Here is a 27,726-nt window from a genome sequence, read left to right on the forward strand (position 1 = left end):
AATGGTATCTAACAGTTTTTCGCAAATAACTTTTGATAGAGGCATGCTAGAGCGATGAAAATGCCTTATAAGTGTTCAGCTCGACGATACGGATCGACTGATATGCAAGATGACCCTTTCCGGTCAGGTCATGACCTTGACCTGAGGTCAAATTTTCAAGTTGACCTTTCAAGGTCAAGTTATAGTTCATTCGATGCGTCTTGACGAGAGGAACACGATGCCGGTGAAAGTAAGCTCGTACAAGGCTTGGGTCAAAAGTTATTGCAGAAAAACTGTTTCCGAAAAAATTGGCTATTTTTGCAGTTTTTGCCCCCTGCAGGCAAAGCCGTTGACGTTAGGTCAAATCTGAGAGAATTGCTCAGAAAGGGCGTTAATAGGGCTATCGAATGCACTTTTCCGCGGCGCTGTAGCTCTATTGGTTCCCGAGTTATGCGTTGGCTTCTTGGAAATTTTCGACATTCGACCTGCAAATCGGCGAAATTTTGCCTTCAATGACCTCTGGTGACCTGACCTTTGACCTGACCATAAAATTGGCCGAAGTGATTTCGTCATTATTTTTTACGCTCTTTCGAACGCCGCCTTCCGCGTATAGCTACGTGGCCCAGGAGCCGAGTTAGAAGGGGGGGGGTGTTCAAACACCCCCCAGCAGGGCGTGGAAATCCAGGACCCCCAGCAGGGCGCGGGTTAAACTGACTTGGAAAGTCAACTAATGACCTTGGACTTTGAAATTGGATATATTCGGCCTCATCTCGTCAAATGCAGCACGCTTGATTTTTCCGCGAAGCTCTAGCTTGATCAGGGGCCAAACGGCTGCAATTGAAGGTAGTGTGCCACCTTTGAAAGATTTCTCATTTTATTTTTCCTAGGATAAGAAGCTTCTGTTTTTACCTAATATCGCAAAAAATGGGCCTGGAATAGTGCCTTTTTCGCCTAAAAGTTTATCGGTTTTTCGATATGTATAACAACTGTAGTGGGCTGACCTGCAAACAGGCGTCGGCAACAATCGCGAATGCGGCGCACATGTGACAATAAGCAAAGGTCATTACAGAGTTACGACGTACTGGAATGAGTTATCAGCTGTCTAATCGTAGACAACACAATGTCGAGCCTTAAACTGTAAGCCTGTATTGGTATTGTTTCTTTTATTTGGCTGTCGAACATTATTTATGGTTTGAAATATGATTTTATGTAAAATAATTGATATGAAAAAGCCGTCTCTTAAGTTATGACCCCATTTCACCACACGCAAGTGGCAGAAATGACAATGATCAGCTGACGCATTTTTCTTGGCCGAAGTCAGAGCGCGCGGCCCGACGCACCACCACCGCACCACAAAGTATGAGCAGAAGCCGCGCCCAAAGCCAGGGCCCCGGTAACGTGAGGTAGCCGAGTCGGGGCAGCGTGCGCTGACCCAAGCCGGGGCCGCAGCTTTGGGCGCGGTCTACCGCATCCAGGGGCGCGGGAACTACTTTCCGACTGGGGGGGGGGGGCACACCACTAGAGATCAACCTAGGGTACCCCCAAATCTAGTTTTCTCACCGGTTTTAGGCCGCTTATTTTTCACCCCTCGGCTTTTTCAACAAAAAAGAAAACATTTGTAAAAAAAGTGTGGTATTCCGTCTTAAAGCTGTGGGGGCACCGCCCCCACGGCCCCAGAGTTGGGGGGGGGGGGCAAGCTGCCCCCACTGCCCCCCCGGCTCCCGCGCCTATGACCGCATCCCCGCGGGCAGCCCCGGGCTATCACATGACACCGGGAGGACGCGCGGCCCCGGCTTGGGTCAGCGCACGCTGCCCCGACTCGGCTACCTCACGTTACCGGGGCCCTGGCTTTGGGCGCGGTCTACCGCACCACCTAACAGGCGTGTTCGAAACCGCAGGAGATGATGATGAACGGGTTTATCGAAACTTGATTGGATGAGCATATCGGTAATAGCGATTTCAGTGTGTGTATTTATTGTTCATAGTGGTGTGAAATGTGGTTGGGGTACGACCGACAACCCGTCGGGGCGAATTTCGCACTGGGGTACTCAAAATTTGAAGAATTTAAGACGCTTCCATGAGTTTTGAAGGTATGGATAAGTTCTAAAAATCCGGTTCTCCTTATCTGGGCCATTAACTCCATACGGTCCAGGAAAGCTGGCACACTACCTTTGAACCTCCTATACTATATTGATTATGCACATTTACAGGTAACATTCTCACCAGAACACACCAGCCAACATCTGTGCGCAATCTGGCTACAATACTACCTATGATTTGCCCTCTACGAATAAAGACGTGCTAGATCGGAAAAATCCCCACTGTGCAGTGGGGGGGGGGCATATGTTACCACCCTGTCGCGTTTTTTGCGTGTGAATAAAAAACCGCGGCGCGTAGCGCCGCGCCGCTTGGGGTAGCTTTCGGTACATCAATTTTGGACAATGTGTGAAATTTTTGACCCCAGGTCATTCAGGTCAGGTCACCAGGTCAAGTTAACTGACCAAGCCTAAAAAGTTTGCAATCATGTCCAGCCTGCAGTGTTTGTCCGAAAGATTTTGGTGGATTGCATGATGTTATAGACGCCTACATTTTGTATGTCTCGGATTTTCTATATCCGTGACCTAAGGTCAGGTCAGTGGCGTGACCTTTCCATTACAAGTCAATGGAGAAAAATGAAAATGCCTCTAGATCCGTGTGTACGCATAGGAACAGTCCAAATATTTCAGAATCACAATGATTTGGACCACCCGTGACGACCAAGGTGTCATTTTTGCTGATAGCCTCTAGAAAGGTCATACGAGGTCATTTGAGGCTACAAACAGATTTTTGCCAATAACCCGCAATTGGAAAGAGATAGAACGCTGGGATGGTCTCATTGTGTTTGTCTTGCCGAGACGCATCGACTGATATGCAACATGACCTTTTCCGGTCAGGTCATGACCTTGACCTGAGGTCAATTTAAGTTGACCTTTCAAGGTCAAATTATAGTTCATTCGACGCGTCTCGGCGAGAGGAACACGATTCTGGCAATAGAAATGCCGTGGCTTTTTGTAATCGAAAGTCATTGTCGAAAAACGCTTTTCGTAAAAACAGCTATTTTTGGAGTTTTTGCCCTCTGGAGGCTAAACCGTTGACCTGAGGTCAATTTTGATCATGACCTTATCAAAAGAAGAGTTCAAAAGCTATCGATTGCTTTTCCATGCGCTTTTCTAGCTACCATAGTTCCTGAGATAACGGCATGTTTTCTGAAAAATATAGTCAGCATTGGCAAATTTTGACCTTTGATGACCTCTGCTGACCCCAATATTGCCCTAAGATAAAAAATGACTGAAGTCTGAAGCACTTTCAAACGTACGCATTGAGAGCGGTCGACTGCTTTTTACCGCGTCTTTCTACCCCTCTTAGTTTTTGAGTTAGAGGTGGGTGGTAACATATGCCCCCCCCCCCCACTAGGGCGAAGTTGGCTGAGACCGCCACTGGGGCGCGGGTTAAACAAATTATCCGATCGAAGAACAAAAGGAACGCAAGTACTATAGTTCGTTTTTTAAGTTTGCCCCTCACTGTAACCGTCTCTTTGAACACAGCACGAGAATCGCTAGCTGAATTACTGAGAAAACTGGTTAGCGCACATTTTATGGGAGATATTAATAATATTTTCAAAATAAGTTTTGAACACCGACGATGTTACGTTATGTTAAACGTGCAATTTAGTAATTAGTTCCGACATAATTCTTGAGAAGTCGTCTATTCCTGTGGGGCTGTAGGTATTGGCAAATACGAGCTATGAGTATGTGAAATAGTAAATAAACTAGGGTGACCCGCGTGCTCCGCAACGCGAAGAAGGGTTATTTTTGACCCGTGGGTATTGGGTTGGTGTGTGTCGATTTGGTTGGGTGACCTATCTTTATGTCCTAGGGTTATTTCCTAGGGTGAACCAAGGTCATCGAAGGTCAGTGACCTTGACCTACCCTTCACGTGACCTTGACACCTACCATATTGCATGGGACCAACAACATTTCACATGTTCGAACGTACAACCACAAAAAGACTGAAAACGCGCGGATAATGTGGGCTGACTTACGCCGAATCACGATTTTGACCCAACACGGTCTCGTGAGATATCAGATACTGATTTTCCGCTACTCAGTCAAGTTCGAACCATTTCTTGGCCGCGGTCACCGGTCCGGGCCACCACATAGGTAATAGTATTACACCGCGCCTGCTCAATGTTCAGCTCGTATTGTAAGAGCACTGCGGCACAGCATGGATGCAGGCGCTTGGCTAGTGCCATCTATGGGTGAAAGGTGAAGATAATGGTTATTGCGGTACAGTATCACTACAGGTGGAAACAACGTGGATAACAAAAATGCCCTATGCTGCGCTGGCCGGCGATTGAGGCGTAAATTTGCGTTGCTGGGTAGCAAAAAGTTTAGGAGCCCGAATTTGACAACATAGGTTTGCCGTGCTGGTGGTCTGAGGTCGCAAAATCAACAGAACCCTAGGTCAGTGATATTGAAATTCCGAGGTAGAGGTACTCTACGTATACTAGGTCAGTGATCACCGCAGGTTGTTTGAAAAGACAAACACTTTTCGTTAAAATTGTGTTTTTCTATTGAAAAACAACCGGAGCAGTCGTTCACCGGGCTATGTTTTCCATACTTGGCAGCGAATCAGTAGGGGAGAGCGGGGCCAGTTGAAACACGGGGTCAGATGAAACATGGCCTTATTTTCAACAGTATGCAACATATGGCGTTGCCGACAACACTGCGCATCCGCACTCGACCACTTCCTTTGTCAACGGCGTTTGGGCGGCAAACGGACGGTAATTTTGATTTGACACTTGTTTTTGTGTTTTTGAGGGGCGTTTGGGAGAAATCGTTTTTATTGTATTTGTATTGTATTGTATTTGACCACAGCAGACACTCCACAGACAATTCGTGACTATTACGTGTCCTTAGTCAGATGGTAAGTAAAAGGGGTCATTAATGTCACGGTAAAAGACAGGTTAAAGTGAAACTCGCATACACTTACACACACACGTACTCACACACACAGAGAAACGCCTCATCACTCTATCGCCGGAAAAATTGTCTGGCGGCTCGTTTAAAACCCACCGGACCTAGTTCTATAACACACTCGGGGATCGAATTTAAAAGGTGCGCCGCGCGATATTCAAATGAACGCTGTCCGGCTCCTGTACGCATGGCTGGCGGGCGCAGGCGACGGTCCTGTCGAGTCACCCGGTCACCATCCCGTGTCTCGCCATGGGTGCGTAACAGCTCGACAAGGTCGCCAGGCTCTCGATGCAAGAGGGCCTTGTGGGCGGCGATTGCGGTCTGCGCGCTGCACATTTGACTGGGCGTGAGCAGGCGCAGGTCATCCCGCGCGCGAGATACATGATCGAACTTTTTGAGTCCCGTCAGAATTCGAACAGCGAAATTTACCACTTTCATCAGCCTCCGATCATTCAACGCTGAACCATTTCCATAAACAGCGATACAATACCTCACGCGCGAGATGACCAGCCCCTGCACAATGGTGAACATCACGTGCCGCGGGAGGAAGTGCCTCAGGTGGCGGAGACCCAGCAGGAGACCCATGCACTTCTGAACTACGTTACTGACGTGAGCGTCCCAGCTGAGGTGACGGTCGAAAATCACACCAAGGTTTTTAACGTGGGGGCTCTCCTGCAGGGTCTCCCCACCGACCCGCACGCTGATGTGGTAGGTTGCGGGTATTCTGCCGGGTGCCTAGGAGAAGGATTTCTGTTTTGGACGCGTTGAGCTTAAAGGTAGTGTGCCACCTTCCAATGATTTCCCAATTCCCATATGATTTTTCCTAGGATAAGAAGCTTCTGTTTTTACCTAATATCGCAAAAAAATCAAAAATGGGCCTGGAATAGTGCCTTTTTCGCCTAAAAGTTAATCGGTTTTTCGATATGTATAACAACTGTAGTGGGCTGACCTGCAAACAGGGGTCGGCAACAATCGCGAATGCGGCGCACATGTGACAACAAGCAAAGGTCATTATAGAGTTACGACGTACGGGAATGAGTTATCAGCTGTCTAACGTAGACATAACAATGTCGAACCTTAAACTGTAAGCCTGTATTGGTATTGTTTCTTTTATTTGGCTGTCGAACATTATTTATGGTTTGAAATATGATTTTATGTAAAATAATTGATATGAAAAAGCCGTCTCTTAAGGGAAAATCCTGAGTATGAGCGGCCGGTCGGCCGGCCGGCCGTGGGGACGCTCTTCAAAGGCTAATATCTTAGGAACGGGACATCCGATTGACAAGCGGTCTTCTTTACTGAATGTCACTTGGAAGTAAAAGTTCTGTGGTGTGATGGCCACCATGCGTTCTTGCCAGCCACTGCACGTGGCGCGTGGTAAATTTGGACATTTTTTAAGAACCCCAAAATTGCAACCTCAATAACGGCACAACGGTTGGGCCGATTGAATTGAAACTCGATACACAGTTAGGTCTCCATCAGATAATTCATCTGCATGTGTTAAGGTTGGGGTGCTACAGCACGTGCGCACTTGCAGGGGGCGCTCCCAGATCTCGAGAACGGCTGGGCCGATTGCGCTCAAATTTGGTACACGGTTGGGGACCAGTTAGTAGGGTGCCGTGTAAAAGTCAGTTTGGACCCCGCTTGCACATGCGCACGTGCAGAATGCCGCTTCCAGATCTCAGGAACGGCTGGGCCGATTGCGTTCAAATTTGGCACCCCGCTAGCGACTGGTTAGAAGGGTGCTTTGCACAAGCCCGTTGGAAGTACCCTCTCGCCCTTGCGCACGTGCAGGGCTCACTATCTCGCTCGCTCGTTCTTCGCCCAAAAGGCGTTTTACTGGTACCGAAATAAGGGAAAATACTGAGTATGAGCGGCCGGCCGGCCGTGGGGACGCTCTTCAAAAGCTAATATCTTAGGAACGGGACATCCGATTGACAAGCGGTCTTCTTTACTGAATGTCACTTGGACGTAAAAGTTCTGTGGTGTGATGGCCACCATGCGTTCTTGCCAACCACCGCTCGTGGCGCCAGGCGCGTAACCACGAGTCTGAAGATACTAGGGACCACATGGAGGGCCGCGAAGGCCAAATGTTTCAGGATCAGCCTTCGCCGAGTGGGGGGGGGGGGAGAAGGGGGCGTTTTTGGCCACCCCCGCCAGTTTTTTTTTTGTTGCGCGTGTAAGGAAAACCGCGGCGCGCACCGCCGCAAAATTTGGTATAGCTTATGATACCCCAATGTCGCATCGTGTGTGAAAATTTTGACCCCAGGTCACCTAAGACACCAGGTTAAGTAAGGTAGCCATGACTCAAAAAAAAAACTTTGTGACTCTGTCATTCCTACAGTTTACATCCCAGAAGTTTGAAACTCGAGCTTTTGCATGAGGAAATCAGTGTGAACAATTCGTAGGTATATCTCAAAGGTTTCACATCGGTGACCTAATGATTTTTTATATAAATTTAGTCCGAATCTTCTGATAGGAAGGACTCACAAGAACAGAGCCAAAAACTAAGCGAAGCTTGTTGCGGTGACCCCAGGGCGTATTTTAAGGGATTTTCACTGGGTCGGCAATCACAATTAGGGGCGGCATTTTGCACTCATAGGGGCGGCACTTGGCATCTGAGGGGGCGGCATACCTACTGATATTTAATGACCAAAAAAGACACGTTCGACGGTTCTTTTATAACTCTTCCTAAGTAATGATTTCAGATTCAACCTAAGCTCAGCGGTATTACGTTTATTTTTCCAGGATATAGTATTTCTCTCATCATAATGCGATAAATGAACTATAATTTGACCTAACAAAAAATAATTTTAAAATTTTACCTGAGGTAAACATGTTACATACCAGTCGATTCGTATCGTCAAGCTTAAAATATTCACGGCGTTTTATGGCTCTATCTAGAACAGTGGTCGGCAGGTCGCACGAGTGTGCCCACTTTATGGGCGCTGGACGGGGCCATTACCCCCACTTGTCATACCCCATTGCTTACACAGCAAGGGTCGCTGATATTCGGCCATATCCTTTGACGCCTCTATTTTTCTGCATAGGTATAAATAAAATGCAACACAATTAACTCTCTTTTTTATGGAGAGGGAGAGCGTGTGGAGTAAGGATTAACTCATACATTTTTTATTTATTAGTTACTCGCGTAATGAACAGCGTATTGCAACGATACATTCATCCCTCCCCCCCCCCCAGGTTAATGAATGTTATACCTACCTACTCAAACATTTTCGTGACCCCAGTGACATTGTCATTGAGTTTTTGAAATTTGAATGACCTTCACTCGGTAACTTTCTCTCCGGCTCGGCCGGCGGACAAAACGCAAGCGAAGACAATGCGGGGAGTCCGGTGCTCTACCAACAGAGCCACGGAACAGGCAAATGCTCACCATAGATATACCGACTGAACGATCCCTTTATAACTTCAGCGATTGATAAGACAAACAGTGTGTAACTGTATATATAACCCTCGCCGGCACAGGCCATTTTGAGTCCTTCGACGGCACAAGGTTGGTTGGTACGACCCCCCCCCCTCGCGTTTGGCCCCTGATGGAGCTAGAGCTTCGCAGGAAAAACGAGCGTGTTGCCCGTCACGAGAGGAAGCCAATGATACCCAATTTCAAGGTCCTAGGTCATCGGTTGACCTTCCAGGTCAGGTCAATGACCCAAAAATCGGGAATATCGGGACCTGTTTGAAAGTCGTAAATTGTGGCTGCTAAGGGGTTTTCCGGGGTGCTGATCACAAATATCGTGTTAGTTTTGATCACAGATGATGTCGTTAAGCGTTTAGACCAGGTCGGGTCAGGTCAGGTCAGGTCAGGTCAGGTCAGGTCAGGTCAACCGGTAGGGGTCGTACCGGGTATTCGTAGTGTAGTACCTGTCATCCGCCTCTGACAGCTTCGTAACATGTTACGAAGGCACCAAAACTACTTCGTAAATATTTAAATGGTTGCTAAATTCGAATTCTGCTCCAAAAACTAGCCTAGAAACATGTAAAACTCGAAAAAGTAAACCGAGGTCACCAAAGGTCAATGACCTGACCTGACCTTCAGGTGACCTTGACACCCACCCTAATGCATGGGAGCAACATCAAATCACATGTTTGAACGTTTGAAACCACGAAAAGCTTGCAAACGCGCGGTTAATGCGAGCCGACATACGCCGAATCTTGATTTCGGCCAAACATGGTCACGGAAAAGAGGTCACAGGTAAAAGGTCATTGAAGTCAGGGTCATAAAATTTGCAGGGTAGGTGTAAAATTGATCAATTCGAGGGTACTGAAAGTTTCGTTGCAATCGGCCGCTTTTTACGTGAGTTAGGTATTCGCGATAAACCTTAGGGGGGTTGCATCAATTGGCGAGGGTTAAATGTAAGTCTCGAAATTGCGATGTCTCTGACCAAATGTAAGGACAATTTTGCGACCCTTCCATTAGGTAAAAGGAAATGGGAGAAAATCAGGGCATGTGCCTCTTTTTATAGGTAGACAAATGTCAAAGTTAACGAATTTAAACATCAGAAAACAATTAAAAATGACACACTTAATCGGAAAATTGCCACCCACGACACCTCGTTATGTCCTTGAGGTCATGTCAGGTCATGGTAGGCCTCCAGCAGTTTTTTCTAATAACTTCTGATAGAGACATGCGACATGCCTGAGCGATGAAAACACCTTACATAGATGATTTCAGTTTGACGATACAAATCGACTGATATGCAACATGACCTTTACCAGCCAGGTCATGACCTGGACCTGAGCTCAAATTTCCCAAATGACGTTTGAATGTCAAATTATAGTTCATTCGACGCATCTCGACGAGAGGAGCACAGTACTGAAAAACCAATGTCATAACTTTCGTGAGTCAATAATTATTACAGTAAAAAGGTTCTTCATTAAAACAGCTCAGTAGAGGGGCGCAGGGGGTCCACTGTCCCCTCCAACCCTCCCCGGCCCGGCACGGGTTAAACAAGTTGTGCTCTGTAGGTTAAGCCGTTGATGTTAGGTCAAGTCTGAGGACTTCATAGGAACGTTGAAGAACTATCGAATGCGCTTTTTCGCGGTGCTGTAGTTCTATTCTTCCCCGAGTTATGCGCCAGTTTGTCAATAAATGTTGAAACAGACAACATTTCACCCACATTTCACCTTTGATGACCTCTGGTCACCTGATATTTGACATTTGACTTGACCTAACCAAAGCACGGTTAAAGGGACCCTCCCACCTTAACATTAGTTTTGAGTTGAGATAGCCAAGTTTGCGGCCAGGCTCAGAAACCACCATTTATCCTGGTCGCAACCCCCGCAGCTTTATGGTGTTCAAGAAATTTCTTCCCTTTACTTGCAGGGTGGGACCAGCGTGGTCCCTATCTCTTAACCATTACGGGAATCTGATGACGTCATCAGGCTTTCGAACGTCCGTTAAATGTTTGACTAAAACGTTTTGTAGCACGCGGTGGTATATGCTGCTTTGCGCGCAACAAATGCCGCACTTTCAAATAAAGTCGCTAGGAACAGCGGGGATCCCAAAAAGTAAACAAAAGTAAAAGTCTAATACATTGAAAACCGGTGAATATTTTTCGATGAAATTTGGTAGATACTCGTTTTTGCTCTTTCTGAACCGAGCGACATCACTTTCATGCCAATTCATTAACTTTTTTGAAGGTGGGAGGGTCCCTTTAACCAACTAACCCAAGCAGTTTTTGACACTCTTTCGAATACCGCTTACCGCGTGTCGCTACGTGGCCTAAGTAGCCAAGTTATAGGGGTCGGGAGGGGGGTTTAAACAAACTCAGCCCGGCGCCGGTTAAGGGAAGGCACTATCATTTTGGGGGCGCTGCAGATATGCTAAGGGACGACAGCATCATTTTGATTTTTGAGGCGCGCCACCAATTTTTTTAGGGCCACCGACACTGTGAGGAGCGCAATTATGTCTTTGAGCGTTGCGGGGTGGCACCATTACATTGAAGGGCGCCATGTGAGCAGTGATGTGGGGCAAAATGACAATGAGGAGCGCCTCCGAGAAGAAAGAGACGCCAACATTACTCGGGGGGGGCAACATCACTTTTATTTTGAGGACGCCACCCACATTGTAAGGGGCGGCACTGTAACTTTAAGGACCGCCATGGATACTTTAAGGGGGCGGCTCCATCATATGGAGGGGTGCTACAGATCGTTAATGGGCGGCAATAGGTATGATATTTAGGGACTCCGATACTTCGAAGGGCGCCACCGTTTGTTTGAGGGTGACATCATCACTTTGAGGGCCACCACCGATACTGTTCGGGGCGCCACCGACACTATAAGGGGCGCCACCGACACTGCCAGGAGCACTTTGACCGGCGTTACTATCACATATATGGGCGCCGTGAGCACATTGGGGGGTGGCACCATGACGTGGAGGGGCGTTACGGAAGGTTTGAGGGGCGGCAACATGACATGGAGGAGCGCCTCCGACACTTCGAGGGACACCAGCATTTCTTTGAGAGGCGGCACCTTGACTTTTGAGGAGACACCACCGACACTGTAAGGGGCGGCACCATCACTTTGAGGGGCGCCACGGATGGTTTGAGAAGCGGTACCATTATGTATATGGAGGGGCGCTACAGAAAGTTAGAGGGCGGCAACATTGTATTGATGAGTTCCTCCAAAACTTTGAAGGGCGCCACTGACACTGTAAGGGGCGGCACCAGCACTTTTAGGGGCGGCAGCATCATTTTGAGGGGTGCCACCGACTCGTTGACAGGAGACACCATCACATTTAGGGGCGCCACTGGCACTTTGAGGGAGGCACCATCACATTGAGGGGTGCCACCGATACTGAAAGGGGCGGCATCATCTTCTTGAGGGGCGGCATTATCTGCTTGAGGGGCAGCTCCATCACAATGAGGGGCTATGTGGATACCTAGAGGGGCGGCACCATTATATTGGTGGGTTCCTCTGACACTTCGAAGGGCGTCACTGACACTATAAGGGGCGGCACTAACACTTTAAGGGGCGGCAGCATCATTTTGAGGGGCGCCACCAACTCGTTGGCGGGCAGCACCATCACATTCAGGGGCGGCATCATCTGCTTGAGGGGCGGCTCCATCACAATGAGGGGCTATGTGGATATCTAGAGGGGCGGCACCATTACATATATTGGTGGGTTCCTCCGACACTTCGAAGGGCGTCACTGACACTATAAGGGGCGGCGCCAACACTTTAAGGGGCGGCAGCATCATTTTGAGGGGCGCCATCGACTCGTTGGCGGGCAGCACCATCGCATTCAGGGGCGCCACCGGCACTTTGAGGGCGGCACCATCACATTGAGGGGCGCCACCGATACTGAAAGGGGCGGCATCATCTTCTTGAGGGGCGGTATCATCACATTGAGGGGCTCCACAGATGCTTAAAAGGGCGGCACCATTACATTGAGTGGGACTACTAACAGATTTAGGGGCGGCACTGTCACATTGAGTTGTGGGATCATCACTTTCTATAGACGGCTGCTTTACTTTAAGAGGCGGCATTATCATTTCGGAGGGCAGCAGCCTCACTATGAATGACGGCACCTAGCCTGCATGTGCGTGCTGCATCCTAGAGGGGGCGGCAACTGGGTCGGCAAACGGCTGTCACTGGGTCGGTATTCTCCGTGACTGGGTCGGCAATTGCCGACCCAGTTAACATGTTAAAATACGCCCTGGGTGACCCTGCCCTCTACCCTCCGATCGCGCAATTCCAGTTCTATGGCAGAATTTAGTCCAAAGTTTAACGTGCGCACATAGCCGCGCACGGCCGGTCCCCTCACTGATTTCGCCTGGCTACGGCGTGCCACCAACCGCAATCATACCTGTCAGGAGGCCCATGTCAAGCGCCCGTCGCGCTTCGAACCCGTACTGTTATAACCGGGAATGCGTGCTCTCACCACGCGGAGTCCAATGCTCGACTAACTGAGCTACGGGACCGCAAAATGTCAGGTCAATTTTGCCGTTTGCGACCTCCATTATAAGTCATTGGGAGAAAATTGAAATGCTCTTCTTTTGGCCGAAAACACATTCAATAAATAATGGTTTGGAACATTTACATTTTTAAGGATACTGTTGTGACACGCGATAATGATTCAGTAGCACTGTCCTGCGACGCTTATAATTTAGTTGCACTGTATCGCGGCGTAAACGAAACTCGCGCGCAATAAGTGTATTTTCGTGTTCCGGACACGCGTCAGCTGCGCATTTTCTTTCTTTTGAGCCTACGCGTGGCCGCGGAAGGGCCAGTGGTGAGATTATGATGAATATTGTATATGATTATGACCAGATGTATGTATTCATGAGAGCCAATGTATTGTTAACCGTTTGTATAGCGTGTAGAGATATCAGATAGGCCGAATGGTTGAAATAGTGTTCTCTTGTGTTGCAGGATGCCTAGTTTGGCACAGTGCCAACTGCCAGGAACGATCTGCTAGACTGTGACGAGCTCAAACCATTCGGAACACCCGCGTCGACCTGTCTCAAACACCAACTCATTTATGTTATATTTGGTTTACCTTCAGTCCATCATGCCTGTTTTTATTTTCTAATACACAGCAGCACTGACACGAGCGGGTTGTCACCGAGTCGGGCCTCAGATGGTCACAGTTCCGAATGAAGCTTTCAAGCAGTTTCAAGATGTCAGAATTGTATGTCAGTTACGCAAGTCAATTCTGAATGACAGTTTCAAGATGCAGTTTCGGAGTGACAGTTTCATGTCAGTTGTCATGTTATTTCTCACATGTCAATCCTGAATTACCAGATCCTTTCCCTTCTGTCTCAGTATGAAATACTAGATTCTGACACAATTTCAGTCCTGATACATTGTATATATCCTAACATTTGTTACATCACATCAGAATAAGCACACACACAGACCACCAGAATTCATCATCATGTCTTCGACAACGAGTCGCCTGAAGCAGAAGCGTGGCCAGATGTTGTGCAGGCTTACCAGAGTAAGAAGGCGGATGTCTGTCCTCATCAGCAGTCGAGGTTCCCGCACACAACTAATGGCCATGATGAAGGAACTCGATGATGCTCTGCAATGTGTTGAAGAAGTGAATGATGAACTAAAGATGTCAGTACCAGAGGATAAGGAGCTACTACAAGAGGCGGATGAATACATAACCTCGGCAACAAAGCAGTATGATGATGCATATGAGCGAGCTCAGGGCTATCTCAAGTCAAGGCAAGGCGAGCCACCCTCGGTGGCTTCAGATGCTGAGAAGTCTCAGGCCTCAGGAGCTGTCAGGAAAGCGGAAGTAGCCCTCCAGCTAAAACAGCAAGAACTACAGATATTGCAACAGAGGCAACAACGGGAGAGAGAAGAGCAAGAACTCAAGAGGAACAATGAGTTGCAGTCTGCAAAGGAAGCTGAAGACCTGGTCAAGTTGGAGGTTCGGTTGACCGCAGCAGCAGAGGACGACCTGAACTGGGACCGGAGGAAAGACTTCGATGGTGAAGGGGCAGCCACTGCAGACCAGGCTCATCGCACAGAGACAGGGAAGAGTACCCATGCCTCACAGTTACAGCAGCCTGAACCGTTGTTCCTGAGGAGTCTCCCACGCATCACACTACCCAAGTTCAGTGGTAGTCCTGGGGAGTGGCCCAAGTGGTATGCTCTCTACCGAACCCTCGTCCATGACCAGCCCCTAAACTCTACAGAGAAGATGGTCCACCTCCAGAGTGCCGTTGCAGGACCAGCTCAACAGATCATCAGCGGCATGTTCTATGAAGGACGGCTCTATGAAGATGCTTTGAGAGCGCTTGAAGACCGCTTCGGTAAGAAAGAAGACATCGTGCAGGAGAACATGAAGGCGATCTTCAGAAGTCCATCACCTTCTTCAAACCAAGACCTGCAGGGACTGGAGCGATTCCACTCAGCCGTGCACTCTGCAGTGACAGTTCTGCAGAATCTTGAGTATGACGGAGACCTCCATAGTACAGAGAACCTGCGCAGAGTGATCGAGAAGTTGCCACAGGACATGAAGTATGCGTGGAGTGAACATGCAGTGGAGATGGAGCCTCGCCGTGCTTCGCTGACAGAGTTCGACCAGTGGCTTGCCAAGCAGGTCAGGATCACCCAGAAGCTGGCTTCAGTGACTCTGACACGCCAAGACCGAAGGCAAGGAGGTTGGATCCCAGGCCCAGGTGCAGCGCAGAAAGCCCCAAGACAGAAACCAGTATCAGAGACGCGAGCTACACTGACCACAGGAACCACCAGCACGAGCCAGACGCAGCACTGTGTGTGCTGTGAAGGAGCTCACCCACTGAAGGAGTGTCCAGCATTCCAAGAACTGGACGCTGATCGGCGAGCTCAACTCGTGCTGAGGACAGGCACCTGCTTCGTGTGCCTCAAGAGAGGACATCGGATCAAGACCTGCGCGTTCAAGAGAGACTGTGGAATCGACGGGTGCATGATGAAGCACCATCAGCTGCTGCATGGCAGCAAACGAGTGACATCACCAGCGAGAGACAACGAGCACAGAGTCGTGGCCGCAGTCACAGAGCGGGAGCGGATCTCGGAGAGCGTGACGTTGCTGCAGGTGGTACCTGTGCGCGTTCACACCGAGGACGGTTACCGAGACACGCTGGCGCTACTCGATCCAGGGTCACAGACCAGCCTCGTGTCAGACCAGCTCGTCCGTGATGCTAACCTAACCGGAGATCAACAGCAACTCTGCATCGAGAACGTAGAAGGTCGGGGAAGCACCAGAAGGACCACCCGAGTTCAGCTGACTCTGAGTCCTCTCTGTGCTGGGGAAGACCCTCACTGCAAGATCTTCGTCCCTGAAGCCTTCTCGGTGCCAAGAGTTAACGTGCGCGTCCAAGAAATCCCTAACAAGATCAGAAACTGGGAGAAGTGGAGGCACCTCCACGGACTGCAACTACCAGATTGCACCAGAGGGACCGTAGAGATTCTCCTGGGTGCAAATGTACTGGAAGCAGTGCTACAGAGAGAGGCGAGGATCGGCAGCGCCGGAGAGCCGGTAGCAGTCCGAACGGCCTTCGGTTGGTCCCTGACAGGCACCATCGCCGGCTTCACTCCTGCTTCGACAAACCATCGACAAGTCATGTTCCTCCTCCGGCAGCAAGTAGAGGAGTGGTGGACCACGGAGGCGTTCGGCACGCGTTGTGACGTGAACGAATCATCTGCAGAAGATCAGCGGAGCATCAAAATCCTGAACGACACCGTCAAGAGAGGAGAGAACCGATACGAGTCCGGCCTCCTGTGGAAGAATGAAGACGTCAAGATGCCGGAAAACCAAGCCACCGCCATGGGGAGACTCAAGAAGCTGGAGAAGAGCCTGATGCGGGATCCCAAGAAAGCTGAAGCCTACGGAGCGGCGATCCGAGCGTATGTCGACGCCGGTCACGCGCGAAAGCTGCCCAGGGAAGAAGCTGAGAAACCGCATGAGAAGCTCTGGCTACTTCCTCATCACGCTGTAGTCAACCCCAACAAACCCAAGCTGAGAGTGGTCTTCGACGCAGCGGCCTCCCATCTGGGCGTGTCTCTCAACAGCGAGCTGATGAGGGGCCCAGACCTCCTCCAGAATCTGGTCGGGATTCTTCTTCGCTTCAGACAGGAGAAAGTCGCGATCGTGGCCGACATCACACAGATGTTTCACCAGATCCAGATCCGTGAACAAGACCAGCCAGCACTGAGCTTCTTGTGGCGTGACCTCGACTCGTCGCGAGAGCCTGACATGTACCGCATGCTCGTCGCGATCTTCGGTGCGAAATGCAGTCCTGCTATCGCTCGCGAACTATGTCCTACAGAAAACAGCAGAAGATGGCTGTTCAGGGACAGCGGAATCTCTGATCGCCAAAGAAGCAGTGTCAACTAGCTTCTATATGGACGACTTTGTGAAGTCTGAAGCGTCCGTAGAAGCAGCCAGAATCATGAAGACAGAAGTGACAAGTCTGCTGACCCACGGGGGCTTCAATCTGACGAAGTGGGTTAGTAGTGAGAAGACAGTGCTGTCAGACGTTCCAGACCAGGAACGGGGAGTACTGAAAGAAGAAGACCGCTCTCCAGGGAACCCGTACTGCACAGTGCTGGGATGCAAGTGGATCCCAGAGGACGACACAATCTCCGTCAAGATCAGCCGACTCTCAGTACCTGCCACGAAGAGAGGGGTGTTGAAGCAAGCTGCCTCAGTGTATGATCCCCTGGGGATGCTGACACCCTTCACTCTACTCGCCAAGAAGCTGATCCAGGACCTCTGGCGAGAGAAGTTCGACTGGGATGAGCCTCTGACCGGAGACGAGCTCCGCAGCTGGATCCGCTGGCAAGAAGACCTCAAGTACGTGGAAGAAGTCCGTATCCCGAGATGGTATCGCGCTCAGGGTCAGGAGTCAGAAGCTCAGTACGAGCTACATCTCTTCAGTGACGCCTCCGAGCACGCCTTCGGCGCGATAGCCTATACGTCAGAGTGCTGTCGCATGGTACCAGCTACTGTCAGTTCGTCATGGCCCGCTCGAGACTGGCTCCGCTGAGACAGCTCTCCATAGTTCGTCTCGAACTTCAAGGTGCCGTACTGGCAACCAGAGTGGCTACCACCATCAAGAAAGAGATAGACTACAACTTCACCAGAATCTTCTTCTGGACGGACAGCCGCGTCGTGTTGCAGATGCTGAAGAACGAGAGTCGAAGATACCACACGTTTGTGGCTAATCGTGTATCCGAGATCCACGAGTCTACGAGCCCAGAACAGTGGTTCCATGTTCCAGGGACAGAGAACCCGGCAGACCTATGCTCCAGAGGTCAATCTCTGTCGACACTCAAGGAGGAAGACTGGTGGGACGGCCCGTCATTCCTCAGACACAGTGAAGAGCTCTGGCCTCCACAGAGCGACGCAGGAGAGCTCAGTGCAGACTGCAAAGAGCTCAAGCGACCAACCGTCTGTACGTTGCAAGCGGCAAGTCGCGTCCAGACTCAAGAGCTACCTACTGATTCAGCAATTCCAGATCCAGCGCGGTTCTCATCATGGCTGAAGTTCCGCCGCGTCGTTGCGTGGATGCAACGTTTCATCAAGAACGCGAGAAGTAAGGTCTCTGGGACAGCAGGGACCAGTGGACCTCTGCAAAGTGCAGAGATCGAGGCAGCTGAACTCTGCATTCTGAGAACAGAGCAGAGAAAACCGCGGTTCTCATCACCTCAGCACTTCTCCCACCTGTCACCCTTCCATGACAGCCGTGGACTGCTGAGAGTGGGAGGCCGCCTCGGCCAGGCTCCGCTGGCGGAGCCCACGCGCCACCCAGTCATACTGCAAGCTGACAGCGAGATCACCAGACTGATCATCACAGACGCGCACAAGCGAGTTCTTCACTCCGGTTTGGAACGAACTCTCTGTGAAGTTCGAACCAAGTACTGGGTGGAGAAGATGAGATCTACAGTCAAGAAGCAGCTACAGAAGTGTGCGTTCTGCCGCAACCGCAGAGCCACCCCTCAGCCACCCAGGATGGCTGACCTGCCAGAAGCGAGGTTTGACATGAGACGACCTTTCAGCACAGTGGGTCTAGACTATCTCGGCCCACTGACAGTGAAGAAGTTCCGCAAGACGGAAAAGAGGTACGTCTTACTGCTTACCTGCCTCGCAACCAGAGCCGTGCACCTGGAGATGACCGTCTCAATGGACGCTGAATGCTTCTTGATGGCATTGAGACGGTTCATCGCTCGCAGAGGCAAGCCTCAAACGATCTACTCCGACAATGGGACTAACATAGTTGGAGGTGAAAGAGAACTCCGGGACCAGATCGAACGCTGGAATCAAGAACACATCACCGACACGCTAAGTCAGAGCAACATCAAGTGGGTGTTCCTCCCGCCTGCAGCTCCTCACATGGGAGGCTCGTGGGAGCGCCTGGTTGCGACCGTCAAACGAGCCCTCAGAGTAGTGCTCGGCAACCAGTGCGTCTCCGAGGACGTTCTTCTCACCGCCCTGGCTGAAGTAGAGTTCATGGTGAATGGTCGCCCTCTCACCTACGTAAGTAGCGACCCACAAGATCCAGAACCACTGACACCCAACCACTTTCTGCTGGGTGCTACTGACGCTCGAGAAGGACTACCTCCAGGAGTCTTCAATGACCGTGACCTGATCGGACGACGACGATGGAGACAGACACAGATCTTGGCAGACCATCTGTGGACCAGATGGCGCCGGGAATACCTACCATTTCTGGCTGACAGAAAGAAATGGAGACAAGAGAGCAGAAATCTGCAAGAAGGTGATGTCGTGCTGATGGCAGACACCTACAACACTCCAAGAGGTGACTGGCCTCTGGGCCGGATCATCAAAGTCTTCCCGGGATCGGACGGGCGAGTCCGATCAGCCGAAGTCAAGACTCGCAGCGGCACCTTCACCAGACCCGCACACAAGCTGTGTCTACTAGAGGGCGCTGATGACGCCCGGCGACTGGTGGCGCGTGTGCCGGCCCGTCACTGATGGCGCCCGGCGCGCGCTGCTGCCGGCTGGCCCGGCGCGCGCTGCTGCCGCCGGCTCGTCGTGCGCTGCTGTCGCTGCTGCTCACCTGCTGCCTCCGGCGCCGGCGCGCTGCGCCCGTCGCGCCCTGCTGCCGGCTGGCCCGGCGCGCGCTGCTGCCGCCGGCTCGTCGTGCGCTGCTGTCGCTGCTGCTCACCTGCTGCCTCCGGCGCCGGCGCGCTGCGGCCGCCGCGCCCTGCTGCTGGTTATACCCAGGCCGCCTGGTTGTGGGCGGCGCCCGAGCCGCTGAACCGGTGGCGGTATCGGTCTTCAGAGGGACGCCGGAGACGCGACTGCTGCCCGTCAGTGTCCGTCGTACACTGCATTCCGGTGAAGAAGAGAGACTTACCTCAGTGATTGAGACAATCCGGTGTTTCACCCGTGTTCGCGTAATCCGTGATCGACTCGCCGCGCTCAGTGAATATGTTACTCGTGATTAAGTGATGCGTTTAGTTATTGCGTTCAGACAGCGACGCCTGCTGAGTTAGCATACCAGTGTGTATGAAGTTGAGACTAGTGGAATGTTGCCTCAAGGCTCGCTGATTCTAGTACCGTGGATGGACCGCTGTGAGCTGCCGACTCTGCTCCTGATGACTGCAAGGTCAACCGTACAGGTCAACCGACTGCCTCTGCAGAGCTCTCCGAAGAAGTGTTAGCTGGCTGTGTCGATCGCTGTGATTTGTCCCACCGCTCTCAGAAGCACTTGTTGGACTCAGGTCGATATCGTGTTCCCGTGTGTGAACACTGGCGGGGGAGGGTGTTGTGACACGCGATAATGATTCAGTAGCACTGTCCTGCGACGCTTATAATTTAGTTGCACTGTATCGCGGCGTAAACGAAACTCGCGCGCAATAAGTGTATTTTCGTGTTCCGGACACGCGTCAGCTGCGCATTTTCTTTCTTTTGAGCCTACGCGTGGCCGCGGAAGGGCCAGTGGTGAGATTATGATGAATATTGTATATGATTATGACCAGATGTATGTATTCATGAGAGCCAATGTATTGTTAACCGTTTGTATAGCGTGTAGAGATATCAGATAGGCCGAATGGTTGAAATAGTGTTCTCTTGTGTTGCAGGATGCCTAGTTTGGCACAGTGCCAACTGCCAGGAACGATCTGCTAGACTGTGACGAGCTCAAACCATTCGGAACACCCGCGTCGACCTGTCTCAAACACCAACTCATTTATGTTATATTTGGTTTACCTTCAGTCCATCATGCCTGTTTTTATTTTCTAATACACAGCAGCACTGACACGAGCGGGTTGTCACCGAGTCGGGCCTCAGATGGTCACAGATACTGTGGCTCATCATGCAAAAATGAAGAGTGAACCTTGGACAGAATAAAATGCTCTTTCCAACGGTGCCATTTTTAATTGCCAGAGATATCAGATCATGGAGCAAAACCATTTTGGTAAACAAAGTGGCACAAAACTGACAAACACCATTTTCTCCCGTGATTTGTACCACCTTGATTTGGATCAATCAGCTTTTCACAATTTTTCCATGAGAGGCGGTACATTATTATTGCTAATAGCCGTTGTTTCAACTCGCTCCGTCTGACGGTCACCTGAAAATAAATAAATTCCCAAATCCGTCCAAAACGTCAATTTTCCACATAAAAGTGCCCTCCTCGGTGCACGTGGCGCGTGGCATCCCCTGCACCGCATACCATTCGATAGCCCGTTCAATTATCTACACGATGCTGTTTTCCCCGTGCCGGTCGGACCCCTAGTCACCAAGATATGGCACCGGGACCGGACCCGTGTCGGCCAAAATTAGCCGTTTTCGCCCGAGTTCGCATGCCGATTTATACATGTAAAGTCTATGACGCGAATTTGCACTTTTTGGGCACGCGCCACGCGCTCACTATCGACCCGATCGAGCTCAGACCCCTCAAAAGCACGTCGCCCATCCTTCATCTATAAGTTGTGCAAATTTCACCAGGCTAGGTGCAACGGTCTGGCCTGTAGTCCATGCAAAGCACCACCAAGTCGGACCTCGGTAACGGACAGACGCACCCTCCTCAAATAGTAATATAGACTTAGCTCGCTATCGCTACGCATGGGAGTGATAAATGGCTGGCGAAAAAATTTGAAACCGATTGGTGTTTTTCCTGAGTCCATTGGACGTCTAGAAGCTTAGATATTAGCGAAAAATCTGTTCCAACTTGCAAAAGTACTTGGCACTTGCTTGGTACTTGGAAAAGTACTTGATGGTTGCTTGGTACTTGCAAAAGTACTTGGTACTTGCTTGGTATTTGCTTGAGTACTTGGTACTTGCTTGATATTTGCAAATATGACTGAAAATGTAATTAACGGGTCGTTTCAGGTCAAAGAGGTCAAAAAGGTCACATGGGTTCAGGTGAGGTCACCATGAGGTCACGATGGGTCTGGCCAGGTCACAGAGGTCAGCCAAGGTCACGATAGGTCAGTCCAGGTCAAACTGGTCGCAGTAGGTACGGTCAGGACATTTGGGTCAACGGAGGTCGCGATGGGTCAGGCCGGATCACGGAGCTTACATTGGTCATTTTGTAGGGGTCACAGCGGTCAACTGGGTCACGTACCTGGGATCTCATTGGTCGTCTCGGTCACTATAAAGGTCAGCTGGGGGGCTGGTCAGAATAGGTCACTTGTTCACCACAAAGGTCAGCTGCGTCAAGTCCGATCAGAGGGATTATCTTTGGGGTTAGCTGGGTCATGTCAGGTCAGAGTTTGGGTCACAGCGGTCAACAGGGTTACGCAGCGCCACTTGGTCAAATTACATCAGGCCACAAAACTCGCTTGGGTTACAGCGGTCAACTGGGTCACGTACATACCTGGGATCTCATCGGTCGTCTTGGTTACCATAAAGGTCGTTTGGCAGTGGTGGGGTGGGGTCAGAATAGATCAATTTGGTCAACCTGGGGTCTCATTGGTCGTCTGGTTCGCCAGAAATACGCAGGGCCACTTGGTCAAACTGGATCAGGTCACAGAACGAAAAAGCGATCACTGCCGGCAAACGCCTGTCAAAAGCGTGTGGTCTGTAGTGGCTTGCTGACATGTTCAGGGGGGGGGGGGGGGTCAGAATATATCATTACAATTTGCGCTAAAGTCGTGAATCGCTTGAAAATAGAACGGCGATGCCGTGCTCTGATCGCTGAGAAATATTGCGAATCCATCACATGAGTTGATCATGCACGGCCGGTCGCCGGCCGGTGGCCAGAAAAAAGTTGTTCTGATGATTGCATTGAATCGCTTGAAAATATTACGGAAACTAAGAATATGTGCTGGGCCGGCGGCCGGCGAAATTACCAAGAAAAAGTGGATGAATATTGCACCCTAAGCCGCACGGTTGGTAACCGGATGAATTGTACGTTAGGCGGCACGGGCGGACATCGATAGCAGCGCCTCTATCGGTCACTAGGGAAAGCTGGGCTGTAGGCGACGATATACCGGCTGAGTTGTCACACGTTGAATGGGTTTATAGCCATCCGTCTTGTGAAAAAGTTGAACTTTTGCCTTTAATATTTCTACAGGCAATTTTAGAAGTGTCTTCACATGGATTACAAAACCGTTTAGATTATTGTATTCACTTCAAGCCTTCCCTATCGTTCTTGATGATGCGGGAACTATTTCTAATTAGTGTTTCTAGCTTATTAAAAGAACATACTGTGCAAACGATGAAAAAAAGCATAAATGGAAGATCTTAAATGCAATTTTCTCTAACAATTAATGGTAAATTCTCTACATATCAAGGAAAAGGTGCATGCTAACTGATAATTTAAAGTTCTTGGGGCCAGTTGTTTTCTTCTTTTCTTACGTCGCCCCAATGGCCGCGAATACACTTGTGATAACGCCTATCGAAATGTGCATCGCCGATAGCATATTTCCCGTCCTGTGTGGAAGCTTGCAGGCGTTCTTTATAGCTAACTTATTTAGAAGAGTGAATAACTTGGACGTTTCAAGATCGTACCAATATAACGATCGTTTGCACAAAGTGCTAACCGGAATAGTGAATGCTGAATGTTCGTCAATACAGCCCATATTCAGCCCAGATTAAGCACGGATTCAGCCCAGATTCGGGACACCTCTGATCAAGCTGAACCTCGCACACAATGTAGGTCCTGACATGCCAAATCCACAGTCCGAGTCATTCGGTGGCACTTCCAGCCGTTTGACCTACATAGGTCAGCAAAGGTCACGTGGCCCAAATTTGCACAGCAGATTGTGGCCCACCCAGTAGAGGTAGAGCGCTCAAAATGGCACCAATCGACTCGCCAGCATCTAATCTTACTTTCCCAATGACCATTTGACCTCTCAAGGTCATGCAATGACCTAAGGTCATTTGTGGGCTATGTCGAAAATACACTTGCACAGCAGCTCTCGAGTAGATGGATTGAACACATTCCAAATCAAAGCACATCATTGGGTAGCCCATATCTCGTAGCAACTTTCCTTAAAAACCGCTTCTCGATATGTGACCCCGTTTGACCTTGGCAGGGCAAAATGTACGAATAAACGACACTACATACGTATCAGCCCGGATTCAGCCCAGATTCGGGACACCTCCGATCAAGCTGAACCTCGCACACAATGTAGGTCCTGACATGTCCAATCTATAGTCCGAGTCATTCGGTGGCATTCCCAGCCGTTTGACCTACAGAGGTCAGCAAAGGTCACGTGGCCCAAATTTGCACAGTAGCTTGTGGTCCACCCAGTAGAGCTAGAGCGCTCAAAATGGCACCAATCGACTCGCCAGCATCTAATCTTACTTCCCCAATACCCATCTGACCTCTCAAGAGCATGCGATGACCTAAGGTCATTTGTGGGCTATGTCGAAAATACACTTGCACAGCAGCTTTCGAGTAGATGGATTGACCGAATTCCAAATCAAAGCACATCATCGGGTAGCCCATAGGCCGTAGTAACTTTCCTTAAAAACCTCTTCTCGATATGTGACCCCGTTTGACCTTGGCAGGGCAAAATGTACGAATAAACGACACTCCATACGTTTCAGCCCGGATTCAGCCCAGATTCGGGACACCTCCGATCAAGCTGAAACTCGCACACAATGTAGGTCCTGAGATGCCCAATCCACACTCCGAGTAATTCGGTGGCACTCCCAGCCGTTTGACCTACAGAGGTCAGCAAAGGTCACGTGGCCCAAATGTGCACAGCAGATTGTAGCCCACCCCGTAGAGCTAGAGCGCTCAAAATGGCACCAATCGACTCGCCAGCATCTAATCTTACTTTCCCTATACCCATTTGACCTCTCAAGGTCATGCGATGACCTAAGGTCATTTGTGGGCTATGTCGAAAATACACTTGCACAGCAGCTTTCGAGTAGATGGATTGACCGAATTCCAAATCAAAGCACATCATTGGGTAGCCCATAGAACGTAGTAAGTTTCCTTAGAAACCGCTTCTCGATATGTGACCCCGTTTGACCTCGGCAGGGCAAAATGTACAAATAAACGACACTCCATACTTCGCAGCCCGGATTCAGCCCAGATTCAGGACACCTTAGATCAAGCTGAAACTCGCACACAATGTAGGTCTTGACATGCCCAATCCACAGTCCGAGTCATTCGGTGGTACTCCCAGCCGTTTGCCCTACAGAGGTGAGCAAAGGTCACGTGGCCCAAATTTGCACAGCAGATTGTGGCCCACCTAGTAGAGCTAGACCACTAAAAATGGCACCAATCGACTCGCCAGCATCTAATCTTACTTTCCCAATACCAATTTGACCTCTCAAGGTCATGCGTAACCTAAAGTCATTTGTGGGCTATGTCGTTTAACCCTCGCACCGACGGGGGGGGGCGGATATCCGCCCCCCCCTGAGGTTTTTCGCGAATAGCGGGAAAACCGCGGCGCGTAGCGCCGCGAAATTTGGTATGCCTATAACCTCATCAATTTTACACATGGTGTGCAAGTTTGAACCTCCTACCTTTTAAGGTCAGGTCACCAGGTCACTTTGAATGACCCAACCTCAAGTCACTTTTTTGCAACTTTGTCACCGTGCCAGAGCTACAGTAGATGTCGGAGGCCTTTGAAAGTCGCAGGAGGTTATAAGGTCATTAGTAGCTACAATTTGTATATCTCGAAATTTTGATATCGATGACCTAAGGTCAGGTCAATTTCTCGACCTCCCCATTATAAGTCAATGGGGGAAAAATCAACTCCCTGTTTTTACCACTTAAACGGATCGGAATGGCCCCATATACCATACATGACTTCATATACGATCAACCTTCACTACCTTGAGGTCTGTTTTGCTGTTGGGCAGCTGTGAGGTCATGTGACGTCATCAAAGGTCACCAAAGGTTTTTGGCCAATAACTCCGTACAGGAACAAGATACAGACGCGTGGATGGTCTCATTGTGTTCAGCTCGTCAAGACGCATCGAATGATATACATGATGACCTCGAGGTCACGTGACCTGAGGTCAACCTTTGACCTTGACCTTTTGAGGTCAACATATATATCATTCGATGCGGATTGACGAGAGGATCACGATGATGCCCTTAGTTTGTTCCTATCTTGACTAATTCGAAAGTTATTCGAGAAAAACTCTCCATATCTAGCGCCGCCATTTTGACTTTTTCGACCCCTGTGACGTCATCTTTGACCTGACCTGAAAATGACCTTAGTAAAAATTGTAGATCATGGCCGTGCGTATCCGATGCCGTTTACCGCTTGTCGCTATCTTGCTTCGTTCTTGAGATCTCGGGGGGGGGGGGGCGGTCATCCGCCCCCCCCCCCCCCCGTCGGTGCGAAGTTGGCGCAGACCCCCGTCGGTGCGCGGGTTAACTTTCGTTTATTTGTACATTTTGCACTACCGAGTTCAAACGGGGTCACATATCGAGAAGTGGTTTTTAAGGAAAGTTACTACGTCCTATGGGCTACCCGATGATGTGCTTAGATTTGGAATTCAGACAATCCCTCTACTCGAAAGCTGCTGTGCAAGTGTATTTTCGACATATGTGTGTGGCATGTGGAGATGGTAGGCATGGGCTAGCGGCTTGCCAGATGTATCGAGGCATGACTGTTGATGCCAGTTGACTGTTGATGCTGTGAAGGCTGCCAGTGTCTATTTCCGCTGTCTGGGCCCCCACCTGGCCCGTGACTGTCGCAGTTCTAACTGCCTCACGTGTGGTGGACCGCACCATTCGAGCCTCCCCAGGACCAGCGCCAACGATCTGCCGAGACGACCCCCTCAGCCTGGTCGGAACGAGAGCAGAGCACCTCCTGGCTTCTACGGACCACCGCCTGGTCGGAACAGCAGTCAACCGCCACCAGGGTTCCACGGACCACCTCAGCTGCCACCTGCAGAGCATCGCAACCACTTCAACCAGCCGGTCTACTCAGCACCACTGCCTCCTGCTGCCGCCGGTCAGCATTCGCAGTCTCAACTGGTCGGTATGCTCCTGTGTATCGCCAGGGTATGTCTACACAGATAGCGCCGGATGCTCAGAACCAACCCGTAGCGCCGGATGCACAGAACCCACCCGTGGAGCCCGATGCCACCGCTTGCGCACCATATACAGCTAGTGTGATGACTGCCGCGTCTGCCCCTGTGCCTTCTGGTTCGACTAGCGCTTTGCCATGTGACTCATTGAGCTTATCACCTGACCCCGCTAACGTCAGCGACGCGGCGTGCTACACCCAGACAGCGCTGGTGGAGGCGGCCGGGCCGCAGGGGACCTGCAGACTGCGCATCCTGCTCGACGGCGGCTCCGACTCCTCGTGGCTCGTACATCCGGACGTCGGCGGCAGATGCACTCGGCCTGGCCTTGGTGGGGAGCGGAGTATTCGCCTGCATGGGCTTTCAAGAGCGCGGTGAGGAGCCCAGGACGTATGAAAAGGTGAGACTGGCCCTGAGGAGCCGGCACGGTGGGGAGGACCATGTGTTCGAGTTGTGGAAGACTGACAGGCTCTGTTCGCAACCCACGCCTGCCCGACCGCCTACCGTAGTGTTTGAGCCCCACGTTCTGCTTGCTGATGACTTCCAGGGCGGGCCAGTGGATGTCTTGATTGGGGTAGACCAGCTCTACAAGATTGTGTTGCTTGACCAGATCTGTCTGTCTGACCGTCTGCGAGCTGTGGATACCGTGTTCGGTTACGTGATCCACGGCAGAGAGGAGCTCCCTGTCACGTCCACCTCGGTGAGGTATGCGCTACGCTGCAGCCGCCGCCTGCCAGAGGAGGAAGCAGAGCAGCTCTGGCGTCTGGAGGCGATCGGCATCTCCGAAGATGAGGCGAG

The 27,726-nt window shown here is 50.5% G+C and overlaps 1 protein-coding gene across 3 annotated transcripts; it reads left to right on the plus strand.

The window, feature by feature from the left end:
- The first annotated feature begins 13,081 nt into the window (after window positions 1–13,081).
- Window positions 13,082–20,627, plus strand: LOC122391172. 3 transcript variants are annotated; one of them, XR_006258295.1, is made up of 3 exons: window positions 13,082–13,248; window positions 13,389–20,421; window positions 20,562–20,627. XR_006258295.1 is itself a non-coding variant. In XM_043384854.1 (2 exons), exon 2 carries the CDS (start codon window positions 13,894–13,896, stop codon window positions 16,846–16,848), a length of 2,955 nt encoding a protein of 984 aa, XP_043240789.1. In that variant the 5' UTR covers window positions 13,082–13,248; window positions 13,389–13,893; the 3' UTR covers window positions 16,849–20,627. The 3 variants fall into 3 exon arrangements, 1 of the variants encoding a protein (XP_043240789.1); XR_006258296.1 differs by having other exon boundaries at window positions 13,082–20,421; XM_043384854.1 differs by having other exon boundaries at window positions 13,389–20,627.
- The last annotated feature ends 7,099 nt before the right edge of the window (window positions 20,628–27,726 follow it).

The sequence above is a fragment of the Amphibalanus amphitrite genome, unplaced genomic scaffold (genome assembly GCF_019059575.1).
Source record: "Amphibalanus amphitrite isolate SeventyFive unplaced genomic scaffold, NRLGWU_Aamphi_draft 000424F_arrow, whole genome shotgun sequence".
Classification (NCBI taxonomy): Eukaryota; Metazoa; Arthropoda; class Thecostraca; order Balanomorpha; family Balanidae; genus Amphibalanus; species Amphibalanus amphitrite.

Coding starts and splice junctions, on each gene's coding strand:
- LOC122391172 (XM_043384854.1), top strand. CDS start 13,894: ATGTCTTCGACAACGAGTCGCCTGAAGCAGAAGCGTGGCCAGATGTTG.